Source organism: Natator depressus, chromosome 1, assembly GCF_965152275.1.
Source record: "Natator depressus isolate rNatDep1 chromosome 1, rNatDep2.hap1, whole genome shotgun sequence".
NCBI classification, from domain to species: domain Eukaryota; kingdom Metazoa; phylum Chordata; order Testudines; family Cheloniidae; genus Natator; species Natator depressus.
The window spans coordinates 131,055,673-131,082,699 of record NC_134234.1 but is presented as its reverse complement, the minus strand read 5'-3'; the positions used below and the strand labels follow the sequence as shown (position 1 = coordinate 131,082,699).

The following is a 27,027-nucleotide window of genomic DNA, read 5'->3' as shown; positions in this document are numbered from 1 at the left end:
TCTAACTTCATCAGCTGGGGGGTGTTTCCTTCTGATAGCCACTTTGAAATGGCAAAGAAATGCTTTCTTCAGACTCTTGGGGTGGGATTCTTAAGGGGGGCTTAGGCACTGCAATGCTGAGAGTTGCAGCACCTAACTTTTAGGTGCCCAGAAGCCAAGTGGAATGCACAACCCTGAGTTAGGCACCGCGGCTACCCATGCCCCAGTGTGCACTGTTGCAACACTCACACTTCGAAAAATCCTTCTGTATTTGGAATAGTTTTATTAATACAGTTAGCAAAGTCACCAACACTGTAACTCAGCAAGGTAGCTAGAATGCAGAATGCACAGTCGAACAGCCATATACTCACACCATCCCACTTATAGCAACCTGAAATGTTAGCCATGATCTTCCTCATCACCACCGCCAGTGACCATTGTCCTGGTACCTCTCAAGGGCTACATTTCTCTCTTCCCAAGTACACAGGCTGAGATACAACTTTTATAATATGTTATGCTGACACCACTATGCCTAATGCATATTCAGTATAAGTCTCTCCCTTCTTCCTTATTTGTATTTCTTCACACTACTAACATTGGGGTGTCTTTATCCTATAGGTTAGTATATTACTGACCTCAACTTATCATATATGTCAATTCGTTGCCAAGGCACTCTTGTGGTCACATGTATGTGGATGTTCCTATCCTAAAAATATGCAAAACCTGGTATCAGTTCAAGGTTTTTGTGGTTAAGTCATATAAACTTCCCCCTTAAACACAACTTTTACTCGTTCCCAAAATTCAGGATGACTGTCAGGCCATTTATCTGTGTCAAAGATTGCAGGCCTCAAAGCCTTAGGCTAACTGTTTACGTCAATGTCTTACAGGCTGTAAGCTGTAGGCTCATTGTAGCCTGTAGGCTCATTGCTCTACTCCCTTAACTTATGCCTATGGCTTACCTAGCAAATTCCTATACCTCTAGGCCACAGGATGCACATTCCAAACCAGCAGGTGCTGCCATCCAAATATAATTTTGTGAATTGAGACTCTGTAGCCAAATTCACTGACAAGTTGCCTGAATCCTTTAGGGAAGAGTTCAGGGCATTTATTGTGGGAGTCCATCTGGTTGCCATTACAGTAAGCACTGGACATAACTGATACAGCTGCCAGAGTTATGGCATCAGTGGTTATCATGAGAAGGGCATCATGGTTGCAAAACTCTGAAATAGCACCAGGCATCCAAAGAGTGTGGGAGACCTGATAAAATGGATAAGACTTTATATTCGTTGAAAACTCACAAGCAACCCTGCACTCTTTGGGGATTTATACCCCAGCCATGAAAAGGGGTCCCTTCACAGGTCAGCAACAACAGCAGCAATACTGGCCCCAATGGTATTTTAGACAGGTACCATACCATTTGAGGCACCAGACTACTTCAGAAAGAGGAATAAGTCCCATAGGAGGCGGTCTTCTGGATCTACTTTCACTCAGCCAGCCCATTCCCCTTCCACCTTCAGCCAGACTTGTACATTGATCTTAATACTATGCTGGCTGTCCTTGTGAGTCCTCTGTTTGAGCCCAGAGCAATCTGCTCACTCTCTCTCCTCTCCCAAAACACAACTTTTCATCATCTTGACATTCTGTCACCTATGCAGATTGGATGAAAACTCAGCCAATCACCACACAGATGGTCTCCAGGTGGATACCGCAGCTTATATACGGTAGCTTAGACTATGCCCCTGCAGGCATTATTCCACAAGAGCTCAAGCAATATCAATCACATTTCTCAGTGATGTCTCGATGTTGGACATTTGCAGGGCTGCTACCTGGCCTTCTGTATGCATTTTTGCTAGACAATATGCTGTTACCACGGCGTCTAGATCAGATGCAAAATTTGGGAAGATTGTTCTGCAGTCACTGTTTAAATGGACTCCGAGCCCTACTGCCTAGCAAAGCTGCCTGGGAGTCGCCTGAGTGGAATACATCTGCGCCCACCTGAAGAAGAAAAGTTGGATACTTACCTGCTACTGTAACTGTTCTTTGAGAGGTGGGTACAGCCATGGATTCCACCACCCACCCACCACACCTTCTGCATTGGAGTCCCGAGCCTTGGATTTTGGTGTGAAGGAACTGGGGAGAGGGGCCAGGGTGGCATCACCCTTATGTAGCCATGGGAGAGGCCAGGGCCATAGAGCATGAGCACCATGCCTGTGGGTACTGCTAGGCAAAGTTCTCCAGCTTCCATATGCTGGGTACACACACACCCCTGAGTGGAATACGCATCTGCGCCTACATCTTGGAGAACAACAGTTACAGTAAAGGTAATGACAGGTTTCAGAGTAGCAGCCGTGTTAGTCTGTATTCGCAAAAAGAACAGGAGGACTTGTGGCACCTTAGAGACTAACAAATTTATTTGAGCATAAGCTTTCGTGAGCTACAGCTCACTTATGCTCAAATAAATTTGTTAGTAAAGGTAAGTAACCATCTTTGACTGGGGGAACGCAACCATCTTTTGTGTGGATTTTGATATGCTCTCAGCACACCTTGAAAGCAAGATAGGCGGGGAATGCCTCATTTGTTAATCCTGCTGAAGCTTAGGTGTTACACAGGTGCTCAGCTTCTGGATAGGGTCAGACTTAGGTGTCTGTGCACATGCTCAGCTACTGAACCTTAGATGCTTCAGAGACTTTAAAAGTGGAAACACAGGCACGGAGAGAGGTTAGGTTCCTACAGGCTTAGGCAGGGGCTGAGCAAGGGGGTTTATGAATCCCATCATCTCTGTGAACTGAATGCACGAATAATGGAAATGCATTGGTTGCGTGAACCGTCTCAGAAACACCACCAGGAAGGAAGTTGCAGATTATTTTTTCCTCTTTTTTGCCACTATGTTTTCACAGCTGTGACGTGTGGATGAACAAGCCAAAGCCAACAGACATGCTTTGCTCCTGCCCCAATAGTCCAAACAATGCAGAGATTTCCCCCCACCCCCCTCCACAAAGATCTTTGGCAAACCTCAGTCTTTAAAAATAAATAAATAAATAAATGAAAATGACAAATATTGAGTGTATCTAAGGCAAATCAAGGATACAATTTCAGAGTTAAAAAAATAAAACAAAATCCCTTACAAATGTTAAAAGGGAAAAAACAGTACAGGCATGACTTGCAGGCATTCTGAGGCTGGAGACTTTGCTATAGTGGGTATTTGAATGCCACCTAGTGGGCCTATGTAACTTATAGCCAGTGGAACAAAGAAGTTAACTCATGCTCCCTAAATTGACACCATTGCATCCTACCGTGCCTGTGGCATTTTATATGCTGCGTCACAAGGAGTGCCATAGTATGTGCAAAAGTGTATACATAATGAGGTATATTCTGCATCCATAGCAAGCTCCATTAATGTTAATTGGAGTTACACAAGAAGAATGCACCCCAGTGTGTTGCTAATAAGTCATTTGCTAACTCAGTACTAGCTAAGAATATTGCACTGATGTAAGTCTATATGCTTAAATGCAGAAGAGGACATTGGCCAGGACACCCTTTCTGGTACAGTACTTGAATGCTCTTATGAGAATGTAACAGGGAAAGATTAGATCTCTCTTTGAAGCTCACAGAATATCTAACTATGAGGTCAAACACTCGGCCTTCTTTGGGCTGCTGTACAGAAATAAGAACAGATTAATGCTGACTGCTCTGACAAGTTGTAGTTTGCCGTGCTTTATACAGACAGAGCGGTACTAGTTGCAATAACAGATTTGGTTTCCATTGTAAGGCAGATTGTGTTTATATGTGGGAAAATAAACTGATGTCAATTCCTACTACAGATGCGTATATGGCAATTTAGTGATGACTCACTAAGTCCATACTCCTCCCCTGGCATGTCATAAAGGGTACAGGATGAAATGGCAGGAAGGAAATGGCACCTGGCCAATCAGTTCACCTGAGGACCTTTTAAAAGGTCAGTCCCCAAAGGGAGGATTTGCAGCCAAATATCACTGTTCCTCACCTTTTTCCTCTTGGCACGTCTGGTCCCATGAAGCTTCAGAAAAACCTAAGGTAATAGAGGGAGGAATGGAGTCACTTGGTGAATGTCTTGAGGGACTGGGGTGTGGGAGGGAGGCCAAGGATGATGTTAGGAAAGCAGTACATTGGGTGACGGGAGGCTGAGATTAGAGGAGAAGAGTAAAGGGGTTACAGAGAGATAATTACTATTTTTGTCAATCCTGCCCTTTCCTATATAGTATTGCAGTATTTCATTCATGGATGAGCAACTGGATCTAGGAGGAGCAGAGGGGTAGGCTTTCTTTACACATCCCCACCACCTTATACTCATACTCCGCCCGCCCCACAATGCATTCCTTTGATGTTTTCTCCCCCTTCACTTTCCCTCAGGATCTCCAGCGTTGGCCCAGTTTGTCTCTTTGGAACATATGATCAACCCACCGTGCAGAGGGGGGAGGGTTAGGGATGTAGTAGAAATGGAGTTACGCAGCTCGTGACTGCTTATTTGGGCAGCAGCTGCCGCTGCACAGGCCCCTGCGTGTTAACTCTAATTCTTACTAAAAATAAATACTTTCAGAATTATTTAGACTGCTTGTATTTTGAGGTGTGTGCTAGAAAGGCAGAGTAGCCTGGGAGGCAAGAGCCCTAAGGGACATTCCTGGATTTGTCACTGGCTTGCCGTCTTATAATTATTTGTATTATGGTGGCCCTCTACAATGTCTGTGGTATCCATGAGGTTGGACTACAGGGTCATAGTCGTCCCTTGAGACCTTAAAAATATATGACATCACAGTCCCTAAGCCCAGATTCTCAAGGTATTTAGGCACCTCAGGCTAGATGCCAAAAGAAACTGAGGATGATGACCACCTCCCTCATCAATTTTAGCCTACTGGTTAGGGTATTTCCCCTGGGATACGGGAGATCCCCCAGTTCAAGTCCCCTTCTGCCTGGTGGTGGGAGGCAATGGGATTTAAACAGGGATCTGCCACCTCTCAGGTGTGTGCCCTACCCACTAGGGGATGGGCAATTATGATGTGGGGTTCCCTCATGCTCACCTGCTGATGCTGTTCCACTGTGGCTAAATAATGAAAGGCTCATATTAGGTATATGAGAAAGAGAAAAAGCATTAAAATGAGGCTATAGCCTTGGGGTTAGAGCACTCCCTTGGGAGGTGGCCAGGAGCCAGTCTTCCTGCTCCAATGACTTCTTTAATTATTTCTCCACAGTGGAACAGCTTAACAGGAGATCCTGAGGGAGCCCCACATCAGCATATCCCATCGCCCAATGTGGGGAGGAGGATGAGATCTCAGTTAAAACCTTTAGCTCATGGGTTAAGGAATCCCTTGTCCTCATCAGGCAAAGCAGAGAATTAAATCACAGTCTCCCACATCTAGGGTGAGTGCTCTAACTATTGGGCTAGAAGTGAGGCAGCTGTTACTCCTTGCCCAGCCATTGTCTGTGGTGTTAGGTATGCTTTGAGACTTTATTGGATAAAGCCCTATGGGGGAAGGCCTATCTTTACCTGGTTTGAGGCTCATGCTGGGCTGAGCTATGAGAGTGGCACCTAACATGAGGCATTGTACACATGTCCAGCAGCAGAAACTTTAGGGGACTTTTATAAGGGAAAGTTAGGCAGTGAGGGATTTTAGGCACCTCCAGAATTGGCAGCAGCTGAACAGGGGTTTTGACAATCTCAAACTCCCAATGTGGGAGTTAGGTGCCTAAGTCAGTCCTTTTGTGGATTTATACTCTAAAAATGCAAAACAAAGAGGGCGACAGGACAGTAGGAAAAGATACAACACACAAGACAAAACATGACCAGGGTGGTACCAAGCACAGGGTTTTTTTTTTAGTTACAGATGATAATATATTAGTTTTATTTCTGTTACAAAAACTTGGATGGGTATTTCTGTGGGGTACATGCGGTTAAAGTCAGCGAAAGGAAAAGCCTGCTGGTTTAAGGCAAGGGAGTGGACAAAGGGAGAGGTAGGCAGGTAATTGGGCTATTGCTGCAGTTCATGTGGAGGAAGGATGGCATGTCCTGAACTGGCCTTTCTGAGTCTGGAAAGGGGGCACGTGACTGCTGTGACTTATCTGCTGGTGCCCTAAGACTCTAGGGACTGCTATAGTCCAATCCCTGAAAGCTCTTCCAAGCAGAGAAGAAAGGGAGGCTTTGGGTTCCGGTGTCCTAGGCAGATTCCTCTGGGTTTGGAATGGAGAGGCATAGGCCAGGATTGTACAGCACTGACTTACTTCCCATGCCCTTGTAACTAGTGATTTGTGATGGCATAACTTAAAAGTTGATATGTGTCTAAACCATAACCCAGACCCTCAAATATGTGGGGCATTCAAAATCTGCAACCACGTCTCTTGACTTTGTGTCTACCTCTAATTACAATTTCACTTGAAGGGTGGGGGAGAGAGAGAAAGAGAGAGAATGTAACTAAATGGTTGCTTAGCAGCTCCATTGTGCGCTCCTGGGATAGAGACACAAATCATGGATTAACATGATCAGGTCTGAGTCAGATGAGAAACGATGCAATAGTATAGCCAATAACAGCCGGTGTTTTTTCCTGCTATGACTGTTTGAGCATTCAGTGTCAGAGGGGTGCCTTGAGATTCCCAAGGCTGCAGACCTATTTAGCAAGCTGGATCTAAATGCCCTTTATAGTGGGAATGGTGTAGAGGAGGCAAATGCAGCCTCTGGTTTTTTCAGTCTGCTCTCCTAATGGCTTCAGATAAATAGCGATGAACTTCGTGAGACGCTGAGGGCTGTGAAACTGGAACAGCTAGTCGTCCGGGTTCTATGCCACCTCTGCCACACACAGACTTTCTATGCTGTTTATAACATAAGATTGATAGTACTTAGTATCCCTAGTACTATATGTGAGTTCGTAGTACTACTGTATATCTGAAGCTTAATTCATTAGCATGCTCCTTCTGATGGAAGTCGCTATGGAAGTGCAATGTATAATTGCCTGTGCTGTGTTAGCCTCCTCTTATTTTATAAGCATGACAAATTATCTAAAAATATACAAAAATGGGAAGTTTGTACTTGGTTTTCTAAAGCACGAGGCTTCATCACATAATCCAAGTACCATCCGGAAATGCCTTATCCAGTGACTGGAAAACTTTCTGTGGCTGACCTCAAAAATATGAAATTACAGCCATATTCAGCCAAAAGCCTTCATCCCCCTAATTATTTGGGATGGTCTCATTCCATGGTACAGTTACTCCAGTCAGTCCACTAATTTCTACAGTCTTTCTCAAAAAGAATTCCTTACCACTTAATCAGTTGACGCTAGTATCCTACAATACTGCACATCAGCACTTTGTTAATGAGCCAGTCCATAACCCAATCCAGCCTACTAACTGTTTAGGGAAAGGATTCATTCTTGATGGAAATATGTTGTCGTTTAGGAAACAGCAGGAAAGGAAAACAACAGTGGCTATGTTACCTGCCACTCCCCATAAAAGAATTTCAGATTTCCTTAGGGGAGCAATACGGCACTCATTCTTAGGAATGAAGGTAGCCAGCATTGAACAGGTGACATTCCTGTTGGGCTTTACATGCATTTCTGTATAAATAAATGCACTTGACACAACAAAGCATTGTTCACCATATAAAGCAGTTGACTCTGCCTAGCCCACTAAGCAATCTGAGGAAAGTAAATTTAGTTAGGTTTTTTTCTCTCCTTACTGAATCTGTTTGGATTAAGAAAAGCTGTTTAATCACTAAAATATGTGTTCCATAACAAAGTCTGGATTGTGCATAAATTGTTCATCTCACTGTGCAAGCCTGGAACTGACTCCTGGGGCTTTTGGAAATCCCCACAAGGTGCTGCGCGCTTATTGTTTCTTCTGCAGAATTATTTCTCTAATGAAACCTAACATTGAAGAGATGCCAAAAACTGGCTATCCCCGATCTGCCTTCACATATGGCAGTGTCTTTCCAGCCAGTTAACCACCTCTGGACTGGGAAAGAATTGTAACAGCATGAATTCTCTATTTTCTTTGTTCTTGGCTATATATACTTTGGTCCAGATCCTCTGCCTTAGCTAAACTGTACATTGTACAAGCTAGATTGGAGGAGGCAGGCAAAGATGACCAACAGCTGCAGCTCAGGCTACTGCCCCTGCACTGAAAGCTGCCTAACTTATGCTAGCTGCTAATGGCCCCAAGAGGCCAAAGCAGAGCTAGGAATCAGTGCAATGTAAGAATGCTCAGGCACACCCCCTTTCTTTTAGCCAAGTCCCCCTCCCCTTGCTGTGCCAGCAGCAGGAAATGATGCAAGAATCTATAGCCCCCCCCAAAGGCTCCTCATTACCCTGGAATAATTTTCCTTGGGCAGGATATCCTGGCTTTAAGACTGCGCTTGGATGGAACCTGCCCCAGCATGGGTAGAGTAGACCTAGGAAGATACCACCCCCGTCCTCTGTTTGGAGCTAAGCCAAGAAATCTGGGCAGGAGAGGGAAGTAGTGGTGTCTGGAGATTAAAGAAGAGGTTGAAAGGGTGAACAATAGGGAATGGGACTGTCACCAGGCCATGTGGCAGCTGGCTCGTCTGGGCCTTGAACCAGGGCAGGCAAGGTTCAGGGAAGGAGGAGAGAACCTGGCCCAGGGCTGGTGAAGCACAGGTGTGAGAGGAGAGTACCAGATCTCTCACACATACCTTGTGTATTACCTTTCAAGAAAGGCTCTGCTTTCACAAGTGGTGACTGACAGCTTCTGGCACTAAGACTGCCACCATACCTGGAGGTAGCTCCAAGGCTCTATGATGACCAGTTTCAGTTTCCGGGTCCTGCTCTAATTTTTTATAGTCTCCTGGAGTCTTCTGCTATGATGATTCTTCCTCTCAGCTTCTGGACACCAGTGTAAGCATGGGAAGAGCCAGCAACACCAAATGGGTTGGCAGCAATCTATGGTCCACTTACAAAGTCTCCAGGCACTTCGTCGTCTGCTTCTGAAATACAACCATCTCTCAAAGGTGTTTAACAATACACAGCTCAGCTGCACAAAAAAGGAGGAGGAAATGAAGAATACTGTATCCAATGGAGACTGCAGGGAAACACTTAGGCCAGGCACACAGCAATTAGTTTAACTGGAATATTGCCAAGATGTCAGGGTTAACACACTTACTTTCTGGAAAAGTGCCATGGTATCTTTAAAGCCTTTTGTGGTCAACCCCTTGATTTAGTGTCACATCAGCATAAAAACAGTGAAATATCTACCACTGTGTGGGATATTAACCAGGAAGAGCCCAATCCTACATTCTTTCTCCTCACTGAAATCAATTCTCAGGCACAGAATTAATGGGAGTTTTTGCCTGAGTTACATATGCAGGATTAAGTCTACCATTTTCATTCATTGAGCTAGCTCCAATCCAAAAAAGTAATCATGATCCACAACCAAAAACTGAACTTGCCCAGAAATTTGAATGAGCAGCCTTAAACTAGCTTAAGGAAGACAGCAAACAGAACAGACTTGAGGGAGAACAAATTATCTTCTTTCTTTAATTGTTTTTTAAAAATAAATTAAGAGTTCATGTTGTCAAGACAATGTACTGCAATGTTGATCTCCTAATACAGTATAAGACTATTTGTCTGAAGTTCATTGTTTGGGGTTGACTAACTCAATCTGTAACTTTAGCAATCACGAAACTGAATCAGAGATATCCCAACTCATCCAACAAACTTGAGTGGTCATGTGCAGTGAAAACTAAAGTCATACTGGTACACATGATATAAATGCTTCTTCACTTACTTAACAATATGTTCATCTTTGTGGGTAGAACTGTAAGCTTGTTTTATTTAAAAATAAACTCCAACATAACTTTTTAATAAGGTGCAACATATAGACTGCTTTCTACAATTAAAAATCAAAGCAAAACAATATTCATTAGTATGTAGTCATTCCACACGGAATTAAATGGGATCTTCTACAATGCTTGAATGGTCTTATTTTCTGCTTCACCAAAACAAAAAGCAGTTATTATTACAGTGACAGTCAAATAAGGGACTGGGGCATGTTAGCTTTGTCCTGTTCTTTAACAGAAGGCCTCCTGGTGCAGAACACGTCACATACATGTCAGAAGCTAAGCCTAACTCAACACAGTCCATGCATAACAAATTTGTAATACTGAACTTGCATCATTTATCATCAAAGGTTTTATTCACCCATTTGGTTTGACATCAGCCTCAGTCCAATAGCTTGAAAGCAAGTATTGACCTGTAGTTGCATACATTGAGATATATACTACAGTAACTTCCTCACTCTTAAATTAACCAAGCTCTGTGAAACTTTTTAGGTTCTGCCGAGTTAATGAAATAATTAAGGTTGGGATCTATAGTTCAGGGTTTGTCCAGTAACTTCTGAGATCCATGTTGATAAATGCAAAGTAATGCGCATTGGAAAACATAATCCCAACTAGAAAAGGAGTACTTGTGGCACTTTAGAGACTAACCAATTTATTTGAGCATAAGCTTTCATGAGCTACAGCTCACTTCATCGGATGCATACTGTCTGCATCCGATGAAGTGAGCTGTAGCTCACGAAAGCTTATGCTCAAATAAATTGGTTAGTCTCTAAGGTGCCACAAGTACTCCTTTTCTTTTTGCGAATACAGACTAACACGGCTGTTACTCTGAAACCTGTCATAATCCCAACTATATCTATAAAATGATGGGGTCTAAATTAGCTGTTACCACTCAAGAAAGAGATCTTGGAGTCATTGTGGATAGTTCTCTGAAATCATCCACTCAATGTGCAGTGGCAGTCAAAAAAGCAAACAGAATGTTGGGCATCATTAAGAAAGGGATAGATAAGACGACAGAAAATATATTGCCTCTATATAAATCCAGGATTTGCCCACATCTTGAATACTGCGTGCAGATGTGGTCACCCCATCTCAAAAACGATATATTGGAATTGGGAAAGATTCAGAAAAGGGAAACAAAAATTATTAGGGGTATGGAACGGCTTCCATCTGAGGAGAGATTAATGAGACTGGGACTTTTCAGCTTGGAAAAGCGACGACTGATGGGGGATATGACTGAGGGCTATAAAATCATGAGTGGTGTGGAGAAAGTAAATAAGGAAGTGTTATTTACTCCTTCTCATAACACAAGAACTAGGGGTCACCAAATGAAATTAATAGGCAGCAGGTTTAAAACAAACAAAAGGAACTATTTTTTCACACAGCACACAGTCAGTCGGTGGAACTCCTTGCTAGAGGATGTTGGGAAGGCCCAGACTATAACAGCATTCAAAAAAGAACCAGATAAGTTCATGGAGGATAGGTCCATTGATGGATATTAGCCAGGATGGGCAGGAATGGTATCCCTAGCCTCTGTTTGCCAGAAGCTAGGAATGGGTGACAGGGAATGGATCACTTGATGATTACCTGTTCTGTTCATTCCCTCAGGGGCACCTGGCATTGGCCACAGTTGGAAGACAGATACTGAGCTAGATGGACCTTTGGTCTGTCCAAATATGGCCGTTCTTATGCCTTTTGAGAATACTGTATGGACATAAAACACTGATGATACCATAAAGGGCTTGTGCTATGGGCATTACGTAAGACATTTTATAGCTGTGATAATCACACTGGGTGCCTGATGTTATCGGTGACAGTCTTCAGAGGCAGTCCTTGCCATGGACTGAAATTCTAATAAGACTCTAAAAATAGCCTCCTCTCTTTCAGAGATAGAGGGTGTAACTGATGACAGCATTTGGCCTTCTGCATTCAGACTATTACAGTCTACTAAAACAAAAAATACCTACATTCTGCATCCCACAGAGCACCAGAATAGGAAGGCTTTAGGACCAGGTTAGCATCATTACCCCAACATACTTGGAGTTGTTTCCTTTTAAACTTCACATTCTGGGGACATAAGTGACACAAGGTAACAACAACAATTGCTTTCTTGCACCCTTGTCCAAGCTTGGTGCTATGGAGGGTTGCAGCATGAATCCTGTACATGGTACAAGCAGCTTAAAGAATGAGAAGCTCTGCTAGAAAATAAATATTTCAGCCATGCTATTGTAGCCCACATACCTCCTGGGTATGGTATTCTGTCTCATTTAATGGCACCGAGACCACTTAGAGATTAATGAGTCTGTCACAGCCATAGCTAATAGCCATGTGGCTTTTAGCTCATGCACTAGAGGCTCATGCATTTAGCTCCAGAGGTCCCAGGTTCGATCCTGCCTCCTGGACCAGGGTCTGTCAGTGTTACAAGTGAGGGATCATCCAGGATTTCAACTGGGAAGTCTCTGAAGCTCAGAATGTGCTTCCTCAGCTAAGGGAAGTATGTAACCCACACACCCCCTGGGTGTGGTGCTCTTTCCCATCTAATGGCACCAAGACCACTTACAGAGAGATTCATGAGTCTGCCCTACAGCCTTAGCTAAAGGCCATGTGACTTTTGGCTCAGGCATTAAGCTCCAGAGGTCCCAGGTTCAATCCTGCCTGCTGCTGACTGGGGTCTGTCAGTGTTACACTATGTTAATTTAAGTGATTTCTTAGAAAGTGCAAACCATTGCCAGGGAGGAATAAGGAATAAACTGGAGCAGGAAAGAAATCACTGCAGAGCTTCATTTGTCTGTCTGTCTGTTTTTCTATTTACATGGTGGGAGATTGGTGCCCATTGATTTTCAGTGAGAGTTGGGCACCTAATTGTCCTTCGTGCCTTTGAAAATCTTCCCCGTGAGCTTTTTACGCTTTTCCCGTAGTTATAGCAAACTACATCATACTAAATATTACAGTACCAATTTGCCAATTTTTGCATAGAGAAATAAAGAATCCTTACAAATCAGTCTCTTCATTTTAAAAATAACAGAAGAGAGCTGATTGACAAAACTGCTAAACTGAGTAAAACTGAATGGCTTAAAGCAGGAAACAAAGGACAGGATGTTTAAAGTGAACAAAAGTGTATTCTACAGCTTTAGTTCCACTCCAGTCTCAATTAACTTTTACAAAAATAAATGAAGATGACAAACTTCTCAGTAAATAGGGCGATTTTTTTCCATGAAAATATTTTAGTATAAGTCAGTAGCAAATAAATAATCATGACATCAGTAACAAGTAAATCAATGTGAATCAGACATGCTCGGTTATCTAGTTTGGAACACAAAGATTTACAGCTGGTACTAACTTATTTATAAATATCTGCTAGTCTTCGCACCTGTCTAATAAGTTAGTGTGAATGTTGGTGTGTTCTCCAGTACTCCTGGCTCCTTGTCTTCAAACCATACCATTTAAACCTATATCACTTCAAACCATATCACATATACCAGCAGAGCTGTTAGGAAACTCACTGAAGAAATATAGCTTGATGTTTGCAGCTATAGACAGCGTCTAACCTGACTACCTGATTAAATATGTCTCATCCTGCATCCAATCCTCTCTGTTGTAGCTTAGTTTTGGGCCACTCCTCATCACTGTATTTTTCTCTTTAAACAAAACAAAATACTGTATGCAGCCTTTGTGTTAATCTAGGAGAGATTCCTTCAAGGTTATTTCTTCCCATCTTCTGTTACCAGTCTAGTTAAACATGATAGATTCAGGGTCCTGATTTGCCATTTGAGCCATATGTCTTAACACATCTTTTTTAGTTATGATGCCCAGCAGCCTTCTAGAAGAGAAAAAGAAAGGAAAGGTGAATCATCTTATCTCTCATCTATTTTTCCTGTTCTGCTGCAGGGTCCTGTTTCAAAAGCTTCCATATGCAGCTGTAGATCTCCAGTTTGTTTTTAGTCATCATTTTGGAAACTAAGCAAAACAAAAAACTATTCCCACCTCATGATGACCACCAAGGCAATAAAAATCATGTCCATTATAAAAATGAAGTGCTTTGGTTCTCTCTCTCCTTTTGTGGAGAATCTATTCCACACTGTGTTCAAGTGAGAACTGTAATTAATACAACACCATTTTGTTTGAGAAAATAATTAAATTCTATCTGAATAAAATTCACTCCCAAACAGAGGGCCACCAGCATAAGATCTAGGCAACACAAAACCATTTAAACCATCTAATCAGGGGCTAAGTGGGGCCTATGACTTGTCCTGGCATTCTGCACAAGACTGAATTTCAGGGTGTGTGTTCTTTTTAAAAATTCTGATGCCCTTATTCATCACCGCACAGCACCTTACTCCCATTGACTTTAATGGAACTAAACAAGAAGTTACCATCCAACGGGAGTGAGAGTTTTGGAATCTGCCCCTTATTAAGCTATAACTAGCAATGCAAGTGCTGGTTGTGAGACATTTTTAATATCCAATATCTCACAACTCCTCAGGGGCCAGAATACCTCCCTTTCCAACTCTTGAAAATAGTTAGATACTGGACTTTGGAACCCCATCATTCTTAGAACCATTTGCCTTTCAATTCAGTTGTAAAATGATATTTGTCGCTGATGCTTCAAGAACTGCTAGAGGTAGAAACCAAAACCAAAAGGTTCCAAGCCAGAGTGCCTAATAGTAGGCACCTAAATCCATATTCCAAATCAGAGGCTTTATTTTCACAGATGTTGAGCACCCAGAACTGAAATTGACTATGGATACTCAGCACCTGTGAAAAAGCAAGCAGGTTTTATTTAGGTGCCAAAACTTTAGGCACCCAGATTTATCAGGAATTGGGCCACTAGATTATTCTGTTTATTCCGGTCACTAAAGCCCAGGCTAGACTGTGTTTCCAAAAGGTTTTAAAACCAGTTTGAGCTGTTAGGAAAATTTCCCCAGTGCAGACAAAACTGTTGTTTCACACTTTTGATTCAGTTTCTGTTCCTGATCATTTTTTGTCATCTGTCTCTCATAGAGTTTTAACTCACTTTTCCTTGCTTTCAGACAAAACTGAGCAGATTTATTTTCCTCAGTTGTCATCCATATCATGCTTTTCATGAGCACTTCAGTCTGGCTGGAAGCCTAGGAACAAGCAAACCCTTTACAAACAGTGATATTTTGCCAACTCTGCATTTGTGCTTGCTTAAAAACAAAATATATTGGGACATCAGCCTGATAGTATCTGTATTTTATTGTCCCCTATCCTAGATATGGCACCTAAATTACAATACACTACAGAGAAGGGAACGTGGTCTGAGCATGAACTCAATGGCAGCCAATACATCTTTGCTTCTAATTCAAGCTCTGCCACTGATTTTTTCTGTTGCCTTGGGCAGCCACTTGACCTGTCTATCTTAGTTTTAGAGAAAATAATACTACTTACCCAGCTGACTTCATAGGCTGTTGAGAGTTAGCTACTGTTTATAAATTCGTTTGAATAGCAAAAGTGCTATATTTATTACAGCCACAGCAAAGCTGGTGTGGCACTTTCCTTTCCTTTAAGTACGTAATCGCGTTGGTTCATCTATATATACCTACCCACTGCGTGTGACAAGACATTGTCTGAGTCCAAGTTTCCGAAAGATGTCTACCACCGTCTCCATTGGTGTGTGGTCAGTTACTGTGAAAGGGCTCAAATTCAGAATGCGCCGTAGCTTCAGTGGGTGAGGGCTGTTGGCTGGGAGCTCTGGTGGATCTTCAGTGAAATACATGATAGAATTGCTCACCACCCCATCCTGACGCTGTCTTGCGTTCTCTGGAGGACAAGGAGATCAGGCAAATGGCAGACCAAACTCATGTACATCCCTACTTGGAAATGAATGGTTACATTTGCTTTTAATATGTCAAGATATCAGAACATGGGATTACAAAGCAAATCATTCGCATTTCACAGGGCCACCACAGTCATTCAAAGAATCCTATCCCAAATCAAATATAAAGACAGTCCCCGTCCCTTTTATTTTGCTTAACATATCTTTACGAACATGCTATTTCTTGTATTGGGATGTTCATTGTCGTCATTCTCCTTAAATTCAAATGTTTTACACTATTGGTTTTAGCAGGTAGCACAATGCAGTCTCTGTGAAATTCACCCAGGGCGTCGAGGTATGGAAGACCTCCAAGATAATGGAAATGTGGAACTTCTGCAGTACCTGTGCACCTGGATTTGGACATTGTGACTTTTACACCACCATAGAGGGGCAGTCTATGGGCATGGTTACTCGGTCTGTGCACTGATCCAGTGACAAACTCCCATTCAGGGTGTGTGTAGGAGACATAGCCATTATTTCAGGATTGCTGAGCCACCACATGCCCTGTCCAGAGGTTGGGGGGGCAGATTCTGTCTCCTGAGCCTCTGAATACTTCCTCATATAAAGTTCGTTTACCTAGGCTTCATTTTGGAAGGAGGTGTGGTTCTGTCTTTAAGGAAAAGGAGCAATAGCGGGGGAAAAGTGCTGAGCTAAATGAATTTGATCACCTCAGTTTTATCAACTGTGCATATTTGCCCATGTTCCAAATCAAAACCTCTCACTGGCACCTTGATCAAGCTGTGAAGTGAAGTTTACTCCTGGCTTTTATGACTATTATTACAAGCCTGTCACTTAACGTGTACCCCTAGCCATTTGCTTTGCAGTTATTGTTAAAGTGGAAATGGCTGGTTTCCTTTGCACTTTTCTCTTCACTGGCTGTTTGTTTGTACTCTGCAGTGTATGGTGCTAACAACAGATGAGGTGAAATCTCAAGAATGATGATAGACACCTCCCTTCTCCCTAGTACAAACACATCTTGGGTTTTTGTGGGTTTTTTTTGTTTTGTTTTGTTTTTTGTTTTTTTAAAGAAATCATAGCTAATTCTAGCCATTTTCCTTTTTGATTGATTCAGGTTGCTTCTGTTCTTGAGAGGCACAGGAAATTGGAGACAGTCAGTGCAAATATATATATTCTTGGAGCTCATTTCCATCAATCAAATCGCAGAAACCTGCTCTGTGACTTGTAATGTGCATACAGTAATGATTTCCAACACATTCCCGTCACATTACTTTTCTCTTAAAGATCATTTTGTTGTAATATCACTGAAATCAGAACGCTCCAGTTCACACCTAATATTACTGTGTCATGTGACTTTCAACCATCTCACCCCATATAATACACATCCTCCTGCAATTTACAGGAATTATGCTAATCTTGTCTTTTCTTGTCTTGATTTATACATCTGACTTTCAAAAGTGAATGTGCGTGCACAGGTCTTTGATATATTATGCTCTGGGTTTACATCATCTAGCTGAAGGTGGTTCATTTAGTCTGACCCAGGTCAAGAAATGTTCCTCACATAACTAGCTGATTTATTCACGGTTCTTTATTTCCCCTCCTTTATCTACACAGGAAGCAACAGGCAATGACATTTTGGTTACTATTTTTCCAAAAGTACTACTCACCCCAAAATGACAATGACACTGGACAACACTGGTAAGCCCATGCTATTATTTTACTCTGGATGTAAAATTTGTGTCTCTAGAGACAGTACTTTTGCAAACGGTACATTAACATTGATCTAAATTCAGTAGTACCATAAATAGGGTATAAATGGGTTGGGAAGTTCGAGAGATGATAAAATATAGTAATTGCACAGATATATTTCAGTCAGTGAGCGTACAAAACTTAGTCCAAGGAGCAAAGCAGCCCCAAAGGAAGGGTGACTATATTTGCTGACTCCACTGAACCAGAGTAATCCACAGAAGATGACTCCTGTCAGATTTAAAGGTGAATTAGTCCCTCCAGATATGGACATGGCCTCTCAGATCCAAGTTACGCACATGAGCTTCAAATCCCAGCTTGTCTAACCTAGGTGGCGCTTAAATCCCATACTGAGGATTTCACTGTAGTGGAAAAGTGCACTGAGTTAGCCAACCTGTTAGTTATCTTGTTTGAACTAATATGGTGTTCAACATTGTTTGCCCTGGTCCACAAGAATGGTTTAAAAACTTGTTAGCTAGTCACGGCTAGCCTTAGGTAATGCAAAATCAATATGATTATACCATTTTTATATTAAAAGTGTGCATTTGTCTCCTTAGCTAGACAGACTAATTTGCCTCTCCTTCATCTTTTGCTACCAGAAGAGAAGCATTATTTCTTCAGGGTATAGCTACACTGGAGAAATGCGTCCCACGATAAAATAAGTTAACTGTTTTAACTAACATGATGTGAAACACAACTGTTGCCCTAGGTGTGGACAAGGTCAGTCGTATTTAAACGTGTATTAGGAGGCGGCCACTGACGTGGATAATGAGATATTGCCTGAGGGAAGTCCAGGGGACTGCACTAACATGGCTTTAGTCCTTTCCGCAGGAACACTCTCAAAGCGCAGTGATAAGCACCAACACCCTCTGCCACCAGTATCCTCACTTGGAGGCTCAGTTCTCTTGCCATCCTTATTCACATGCAGCCTAGCAGAACTAGTAAGACATCACATGCTCAAATATCAACAGTATGCAGATGACATACAGCTCTATCTATCCTTTGTACTGTCATTAAGTTAGCTCAGTACTTGGCTGAGATCAGTTCATGGACAAAGAACATCTGGTTGAAGTTAAATCTGAAGAAGGTGGAGGTTATGTTGGTTGGCAGAGGAGTTTACAGCCACAGTGAAGTCTCCTGTGGTTGACAAAACACGCCCACAAGGGTTAAGCTCTTGGAGTTTAGGAGTGGTCTTGGATTCCTTACTGACATTAAGCTGTCACATAGTAGTGTTCACAATTGTCTTCTACAGCTGGCTAGAAGACTCCATCCAATCCTGCTGGCTGAAGACCTGGCCTCAGTAATATCTACTTTTGTTACTTCCAAATGGATTTCAGCAATGCAATATTCCTGGCATACAACCATAAGTCCTCAGTATAGAACACAGCAACACATCTCTTCAGTATCATGGGCCACCATGAACTCATCCAACCAGTCCTCTGCTCACTACACTACATTCCCATTGAATACTGATTTATGTTCACGATCTCTAGTCTTACCCTCAATGCGCTCATGGGCCCAGCTTACTTAAAAAAAAAAAAAAAAAAAAAACCCCAATCTGTCTGTAGCTCCAGAACGTGAACCACCGCAAACCTCATCACCTTCCCTTCCAAGTGCAAGGTGCAATTCTTCAGCCTTGCCTTCACTAATAGGCAGACATGGCACAGTGTATATGTGTATATACATAAAAATATGGAAAAATAAAATAAAATTAATAAAAAATGCCAGAAAACATGCAATTTTTTCCCTGTGGGGAGGAAGAGATAAAGAAGGAGAAAAGACACACATGATGCTTGTTACAGCACTTCATGCCCTCTGGAAGGCTCTCCTATACCATGGTGCAGGGCATGAATAGAATAGAATCCTATTGAGCTATAAAATTTAAATCAGGATTTTGATTTATAAAAGACACACATTAAATCATATAGAATCACCATGTACCATGAAAATTAACAAGAGAGACAGTTTATTGCAAAACTGGTGTAATATGAGATCAGAATCAGTCATATGGTTTCCAAACAGTTGCCGTTACTCCCCATTGCAGCCCACTCTCAGCAGAAATGGGGGGAAGCAGAGTCCTATATAGCCAATGAGTCCTGGCTGATTTTTAATTCTTGACTCGCCCCAGGCCTACGAGAAGAGATTTTAATTAGAGCTCCCCGGAAACCACACATTTTTTCCTGTGGAAAATTTGGATTTCACAGAAACCATTTTATGAGAGGAAAATATTTCAGTTGAAAAATGTGGACCAGCTTTAATTCTTAATTAAATCTGCACTAGTAATAAAAAGCTTAGAGACAGGACCACACATCCATGTGACTTCCTGTGAACAAACCAGCCTTGTTGCTGTTTAGCATCATCATCAAAAAGTATAATTCTCAGCTTTTTATACCCATTTCAGATGGTGTCTGATGTCTCTACCTTTAAATTAACGGGCCTGATCCTTTCCTGTTTGCTGGTCACTGATGTTGGGGTCACATTAGTGCAACAGGCCTGAAATCCAGCATTGTAACTTGCTGTACACTCACTGCATGACAACATAAGGTACAAGACAGACAAGGGTCTGGCCCAGTGTATCTAATTTGTATTTTCAAGTTCTCACAAGGGAATTTAGGGAGTTGGGGATGGACGGCACCTTAAAAATAGTTAGAAAGAAAATTATATAAACTGCAAACTTCGTACATTTTATAAAAAGTACCAACTCTTGGCCTTTATATCTTTTGTCAACTCTCTAACACTGGTGTATTTTGCCCTTCTGACCCTACCATATGGTGTATCTTTTGTATCTGCCGGAGGAAGTGACAGGCTGGAGGTAAAACGAAGATTTAAAGGGACACTGTCACAGTTGTTGGCTTAATTATCCTGTAAATGACTTAACCATTGTCTCATATTGAAGTTATTACTTTGAGGATTCCTTCCTCCTGATTTTTTAAGGGGTAGGGAAGAGAAGGGGTGGTGGTGGGGCTATTGAGTTGATGCTATACAAAAAAGCAGATTCCCTTGAACTACTTGATCGTCTTTTACAGTTAGATGAGCCAGGTACCTTATAGTTTGAGGTGTGTGCACTTGCCTATTTTTGATCATTGCAAAACTAGTCTGAATTCACAAATAGGGTTCCCAGGCATCTGGTTTTCGACAGGAACACCCAGTCGAAAAGAGACCCTGGCGGCTCTGGTCGGCGGCACAGCAGGGGCCCGGAGCTAAGGCAGGCTCCCTGCCTGTCCTAGCTCTGTGCAGCTCCCAGAAGTGGCTGCTAAATCCTTGCAACAACTAGATGCATGGGTGGCTAGGGAGGCTCTGCGCAATGCCCCCACTGCCAGTGCCAACTTCACAGCTCCCATTGGCCAGGAGCTGTGACCAATGGGAGCTGCGGGGGTGGTGCCTGCAGGCACGAGGCAGTGCAGAGCCACCCTGGCCACCCATGCACCTACAGGCTGCAGGGACCTGGCAGCCACTTCCTGGGAGCCATTGTAAGTGCTACCAGGACCCCGCACCTCCCATACCCCAACCCCCTGCCCCAGCCCAGAGTCCCCTCCTACACCCAAACTCCCTCCTGGAGCCTGCACACACACCCCAACACCGTGCCCCAGCCCAGAACCCCATCCTGCACCCAAACCCATCCTAGAGCCTGCACCACCAGCCAGAGTCTGAACCCTCTCCAGCACTCCGAACCCCTTGGCCCCAGCTAGGAGCCCCCTCCCAAACCTCTTATTTCTGGCCCCGCCTGGAGCCTGTACACCCATCCCAGAGTCCATCCCTCGCCCTGCACTCCAGCCTACTGCCCCAGCCCAGAGCCCCCTCCCGCACCCCAAACCCCTCATCCCCAGCCCCACCCCAGAGCCCACACCCCCAGCCATAGTCCTCACTTATCTCCCACACCCCAACTCCCTGCCCCAGCCTGGTGAAAGTGAGTGGGGCAGAGAGCGAGCGACGGAGGGAGGGGGAATGGAGCAAGTGGTGGCAGGCCTTCAGAGAAGGGGCGGGGCCTTGGGGAAGGAGTGGGGCAGGGGTGTTCAGCTTTGTGTGATTAGAAAGTTGGCAATCCTATTCACAAACCATTTAAACCACCCACCTCTCAGTCATGCAGTTAAAAACAAACATACTTGTAACTTAAGGGAAGGCTGCAATATGTATTATAGCTAGAAAACCGGGCTCTAGAATTATTCTCTCATCTGCTCCTCAACACCCCCTCCCTATGCAGACCATGAATCCGATAACTTTTGAGTCTATGGCACTCTGTTAAACCTACAATGATGAAGTGGATTCCAAAGTAGGCACAAAGAGTTTTTCCATCCCTTCTGCTTAACATATATAATATGACGCCAACTATCAGTTTTGGAGGAGGGGAGATGGGAAATTAAATTATAGACTGAAACCTGATGGGAACAAGTAATTTAATTTTAGGTCTAATTTTACTTAGGGATAGATCCACAAAAGGATAAATTGAGAGGCAAGGCTCTGAGAAATTAGGTATTACAAAGTTCAGCATTGCAACACTTACTTCCCTTTGTAAATCTAGGCTTTAGGTAGTATCCTTTTAAGTAGAGCAGCTTAAAATGTAAAGAATACATGGTTTACAGAGCAATTTTTGCTTCGTGAAAAAGTCCCTGTAAGCAGGAGAGGCTGTCACCAAAATAACTGTTATTTTCTATTTATAAATTTTATTTTCCAAAGAACTCAGGAGCTTCCCCTCCTCCAATCATCTGAAAAATCATACCACTGATCTTTCAGGTCACCAAGGTCTGCAAGATTTAAATGCTTACAAATTAGAACAACTATGATGCGATAACAGAAACTAACACAGTGTGGCACCAGCACTTTGCACGTTGTTATGTAGTGGCTGGGGTTCACAGATATCTCTGGACTTTTACTGCTGAGAGTGACAAGAGATTTGGTTGGAGACTAGAAATGCTACTGACCATGGTCTGATATGACTTTCACCAATTTGAAACTGGTTTAACTCCAACGGCTTTAACAGAGTTACTTCAGATTTACCTCAGCATAACTGAGTGAGGAATTAAACCCCAGAGGTTGGCCGAAGGTATGTTGTAGTGGGGAGGTTGCTTGGTTCTCAGAAAGGGTAGAAACAGCCTTCCACATCCTTTGGAGTAAACATTCAGTTTTGTTCTTATTTACCTATTCGTACATGCTTCACAGTATCACTTGAATACCCTTTACGTTCCCATTAAAATCTATATTGTACTCTTTACTCACTTATTGCAAGAATCAGTTCCCGTCTCTGTGCAAAACCAATGAGACGCTCCGAGTCTTTGGAAACCACCACCGGAAAACCATTGTAATCGGTCTCTTTGATTAATGTCTCCACATCTTCCACTGTCATACTATCCTGTGTCAGAACAGAGAGTGGAGGCTCACCACGCCTAGGCCTCATGACATCTGTTGCTAGTGTTCGGTGTGTGAACTCGTCCTTAGCATCCAGAAATGGGTAACCATTCAAGTGGATGTGTGCCTCGTAGATCCCTTCTTTCCCAAAGGCATCTGCTACCCACTTGCTGGTCACAGCTGCAGCCATTAGAGGTACAATATACTCCAAGCCTCCGGTTAACTCAAACATAATAACCACCAGGGAGACAGTCATTCTGGTAACTCCACCTGCCAAGAAAAAGATCATTCAGGTTCCCCCCTAAAAAAAAAAAACAACAAAAATCTATAAATGTAGCAACTCTTTGGGCTTTCTAGTATCTTATATGCATAAAGGCATGAAATTATTCAAACCCCTCACTGTCTGTCGTTCACTGAAAGTACAGGTTTCCATTTCATCTGCTGTAATTTTGAACAGAAAAGGTTACAGTGACATGCTCAACCCAAGTTTATTAGCATGTGAAAAGCAGATAATTACGGACTCTGGTACCTGCATGCTTGGAGATTACCTTAATTAAATAATCTGGCACAACAGTAAAGCACACACATGTCTGAACTATATTTGATACATGACATACCAAAACTGGATTGGGGTCAATCTAAATGACTAGGCCCGTATTTCTGGGAAAATCAGTGCTAAAGTGTAGGCATAACTACTGCAGACATGTTTAATTTCATTATTGACTTCTTCATTTATATAAAATTGATCATATTGAAGGTTTAATTTGAAAACATACTTGATTAAGGATTACACTCTTAAAGAAAAAGAAGCATTAAGGGAACTGTATTAAATGTAGCCCGCTCCTTGATCAACCTCTGTAAATTGCTTGTCATAATGTAAGCAGCTTCCATGAAATGTGTTCTTGTAGCTTGGTTGTGATGCCTTCTGTATATAAATCAGTTCTAGCATCAACATTCTCCACTGTAGTTTCTTTGTGCCATTTTATAATCAGTTTACTGCTGCAGTTTACATTACAGGATATAAAGAATCATATAATCACAGTATAACGATTGTATGTGTTTCTCCAGGTAATATGTCCGAAAAATAATTGTGATAATTTGATATTCTTAGATCTCCAAATACAGTGCCATTGTTTAGATTAGAGAAATAAGAAAATAGGTTATTAAAAATTCGTTTTTATATAATGGCATGGGTAATGCTATGCAGTTACAATTATTACATAGCTAATTGTGGCTATAAAAACAGAATAGGATTGCCTGCTAATGGATGCACAATAAAGAACTTTTCTTTAATATAAAGGAAAAATGTCTGCACTGATAAATTCTGTTTTGGAATGCTAAAGAAAAGCATAAAAAAGGACAACTGAGGCTGGTTTACTATATCTGACATTAGGTTCCTACCATGACTGATCTCACAAATCATCCTACTTATCTGCCAGTGCTCCTCTGGATGCAGCTTTCATTGGAAGCCTAGTCAATTACACTAAGGCCTGGTCTACACTTAAAATTTGTGGGCATAACTATGAACATAGGGGTGTGAAAAATCATACCCTAACTGACATATCCATGCCAGCAAAAGCCTGAGTGCTAGACGCAGTTATACTGACACAGGAGTCCTTTTGCCAGAATAGCTTATTTCGTTCGGAGCGCTGGTATAAGCTATATCGGCAAAAGCACTCTTTTGCTTGTACAAGATACAGCTACATGAGAAGGTTTCGTTGTAGACAAGGCCTAATTTTGTCAGATACGTCCATTACTGCATAGTCCAAATACCAAGCAGCACTGGAAATTATGTAAGATACAGGTCAAATAAAAAATGAAAGAAGAAATAACATGCTTGGAGTTGATGTTTTCACATTTTATTTCCATGTACGACTTGGCATTTGATGTATGAGATTTAGTTTATATCAATGGCCTTGCTTTAACAATTAGCATTTAGGACTGAATGGCAGTCCAATTGAAGTCAATAGCAAAATTCACGTTGAATTCAAAGGAACCAGGCTTTGACCTATACTCAGGGATGAAAGACTGAATATAGCCTGTGTGACTGGTAATGGGATACAGACCTTTCATGTCCAGATCAATGATTTCAATTTGGGCAAAATTGGTAGTGACCAAAGATTGTTTTCCTTGGCTTAATAGTAGAATATTTTAAATCAGTGGGTAATTCCAGTTCAATTAGGGTGGAAATCACAGCCATCACAAATGAGCAAGCCTCTTGGGAGGGATACCATTTTCCTGCTCTTTATTAAAAAAAACCTCATGTTCTTTTTATAACTCTCTCTCCACCCACCCCCCTATGGTTTGCAGTTGACATCCTTTTTGGCAGATTCGACAGAGAGGACCAAGTGTAACTGGGCAGGGACAACTAGCTACCCCCTCTCCTCTAGACCAAGTTTACGGTGGAGCAACGTAAGGAAGTGTGCTGTGCCCGGTGGAACAATTTGTTCCCAGGATTGTCAGAGCGGCAATCTCGCCTGCTTCCACAAGCCTGAAATTCTCTTAACAATTTAAAAAACCCCACAGTACGTCTGGAAAACATCTTGTAGCACACACACGCACAAAGAATAAAGACCGCCGCTTACTGTACCGAGACATGCTGCAGCTCCCACCATAGCATAAAGCCCTGGGGTGACACAGTCTGCTCCTGGTCTACACCAGTTCCTGAAGATGATCCAGTCATGATGATGGTAGGCCAGCTGCTCTACTCCAATTCCAACCATTCTACCAGCCATGGCTCCCACAGCCATACTGGGAATAAAGAGGCCTGAAGGGATCTTAAATGAAAACAGACAAGTGACAGTTTTGACCAAAAGGTCTCCGCTATGCATGTAAGAAATATGGTACCAGAGTACCAACATCCCTTATCGGAGCCAGTGCCAGACCCCACAACTCTCTGGAAGTCTCAGTGGATCTTCTCCTTGGTCTGAGATGGTCCTCTGCAAATACTGGAATTATACAGGAACTTAAAAAGTAATATATAATTTAAATACATGCTTATCTATTTTACCTAATCCTAATTCCTGAATTCACACCAACTTTATTTCTCAATATTGGTATGAGCAATCTTCTTTTTTAAATTCAAAATTTGCACATTGCATAGTTTTAATTTCTCCTCTTCTGAAGGCGTAGCTTTTGTGTGTGTCATAAGCAGGGCTTTGGAGCTGTGCTCCGGCTCCACTCCAGCTCCAGGAAAAACCTGCAGCTCCACTGCCCTGGAGCTGCTCCGCGCTCCAGCTCCGGGCTCCGCTCCAAAGCTGGATCCTCAGTTCGAGCTTATTTTGCAAGATAGACTATAACGGTTGTAGCTTAGCATATGGCACTAATACCATAATAAAGTCGGTGGCTCAGCAGAACTTGATTCATTCTGCTATGGACAGGTCCTAAATTAGACATTGAGAAAATAGCAGTTGGTTAGGTTAGCGAAATAATCAAACTGTTGGGTTTATTTCAATAGTTTCGCTTTTTGGAATAAAACCATGAATTTATTTATGTGAATGCGAGCTACTAGTTTGTACAGACAAATGTATGTTTACAAATGGACCCCACCAACAACCATATAGCTACAACTTGCCTCTGCCCACTTTGTGTAGTTTGGGCTGGGATAAAATGGAATCTGGACCACAAAACCCCTATTTGTTTGGGGCGGAGGGATGTTAAACCAAAATAACCCTTGCTTGATGTAGGTTCACCTTCAGACAGCACTTTTTTTCTTTTAGCCATTTGGTCGATGTACTGAACTCTATTTCCCCTTTCTTTCTAAAAAGCAAAACTTGACAAACACAATGAGGGGAAAAAATAAAACAAACCAATAAAACCTGCACGGATGGAATATTACAGCTGAGCTTTTCTTTCAAATGTTGCACATTTGCATAATCTCGTGAGCTTTTAAATGTAATAAATAGTCAGTAAATTCAAACGTATGGTTCCCACAATCAGTGCAACTTGGCTACACTGCACTGTATTAAGACAAGAATATACAGCAATATAAAATACTCCATATTTCCAAGGAGCTGAATTTCAGTTGAAGTGGGAATCATGCTTTATTGACTTACTGGCAATAGTGAATGTAAATGCTCAACAACAATACTGTATCTTTTTTTTAACCAAGAAAAATCAAAGAAACCTAGCAGATACAACAAGGGGGCTCAATCCAATAGGGTCTTCTTTGTATCCAATGCAAGTTGATGAGAAGCAGGGGAAGTGAGACATACAAAAACAGATAGCATGCTACAGCTAAATTGAGTTACTCTGTATATTACAACGAAATACAAACGCTGAATGAAAGACCATGAGATGGTTCTGTGATAGCATCTTACAACTCACCCTGACACCAGGAGTGTCTGTGGAA

General features: G+C 42.3%; 1 protein-coding gene across 2 annotated transcripts in view; it reads right to left on the bottom strand.

Annotated features, from left to right (window-relative positions):
• Positions 1-10,554: 10,554 nt before the first annotated feature.
• Positions 10,555-27,027, bottom strand: part of CLCN4 (chloride voltage-gated channel 4) — a 53,676-nt gene continuing 37,203 nt past the window's right edge. For both annotated transcript variants that reach the window (XM_074966551.1, XM_074966542.1), the window contains exons 9-12: positions 25,267-25,453; positions 22,548-22,946; positions 15,358-15,574; positions 10,555-13,613 (exon numbers count right to left, since the gene is read on the bottom strand). In XM_074966551.1, the coding sequence (XP_074822652.1) occupies positions 13,523-13,613; positions 15,358-15,574; positions 22,548-22,946; positions 25,267-25,453 (894 nt within the window). In that variant the 3' untranslated portion in view covers positions 10,555-13,522. The remainder of the gene's footprint in view (positions 13,614-15,357; positions 15,575-22,547; positions 22,947-25,266; positions 25,454-27,027) is intronic.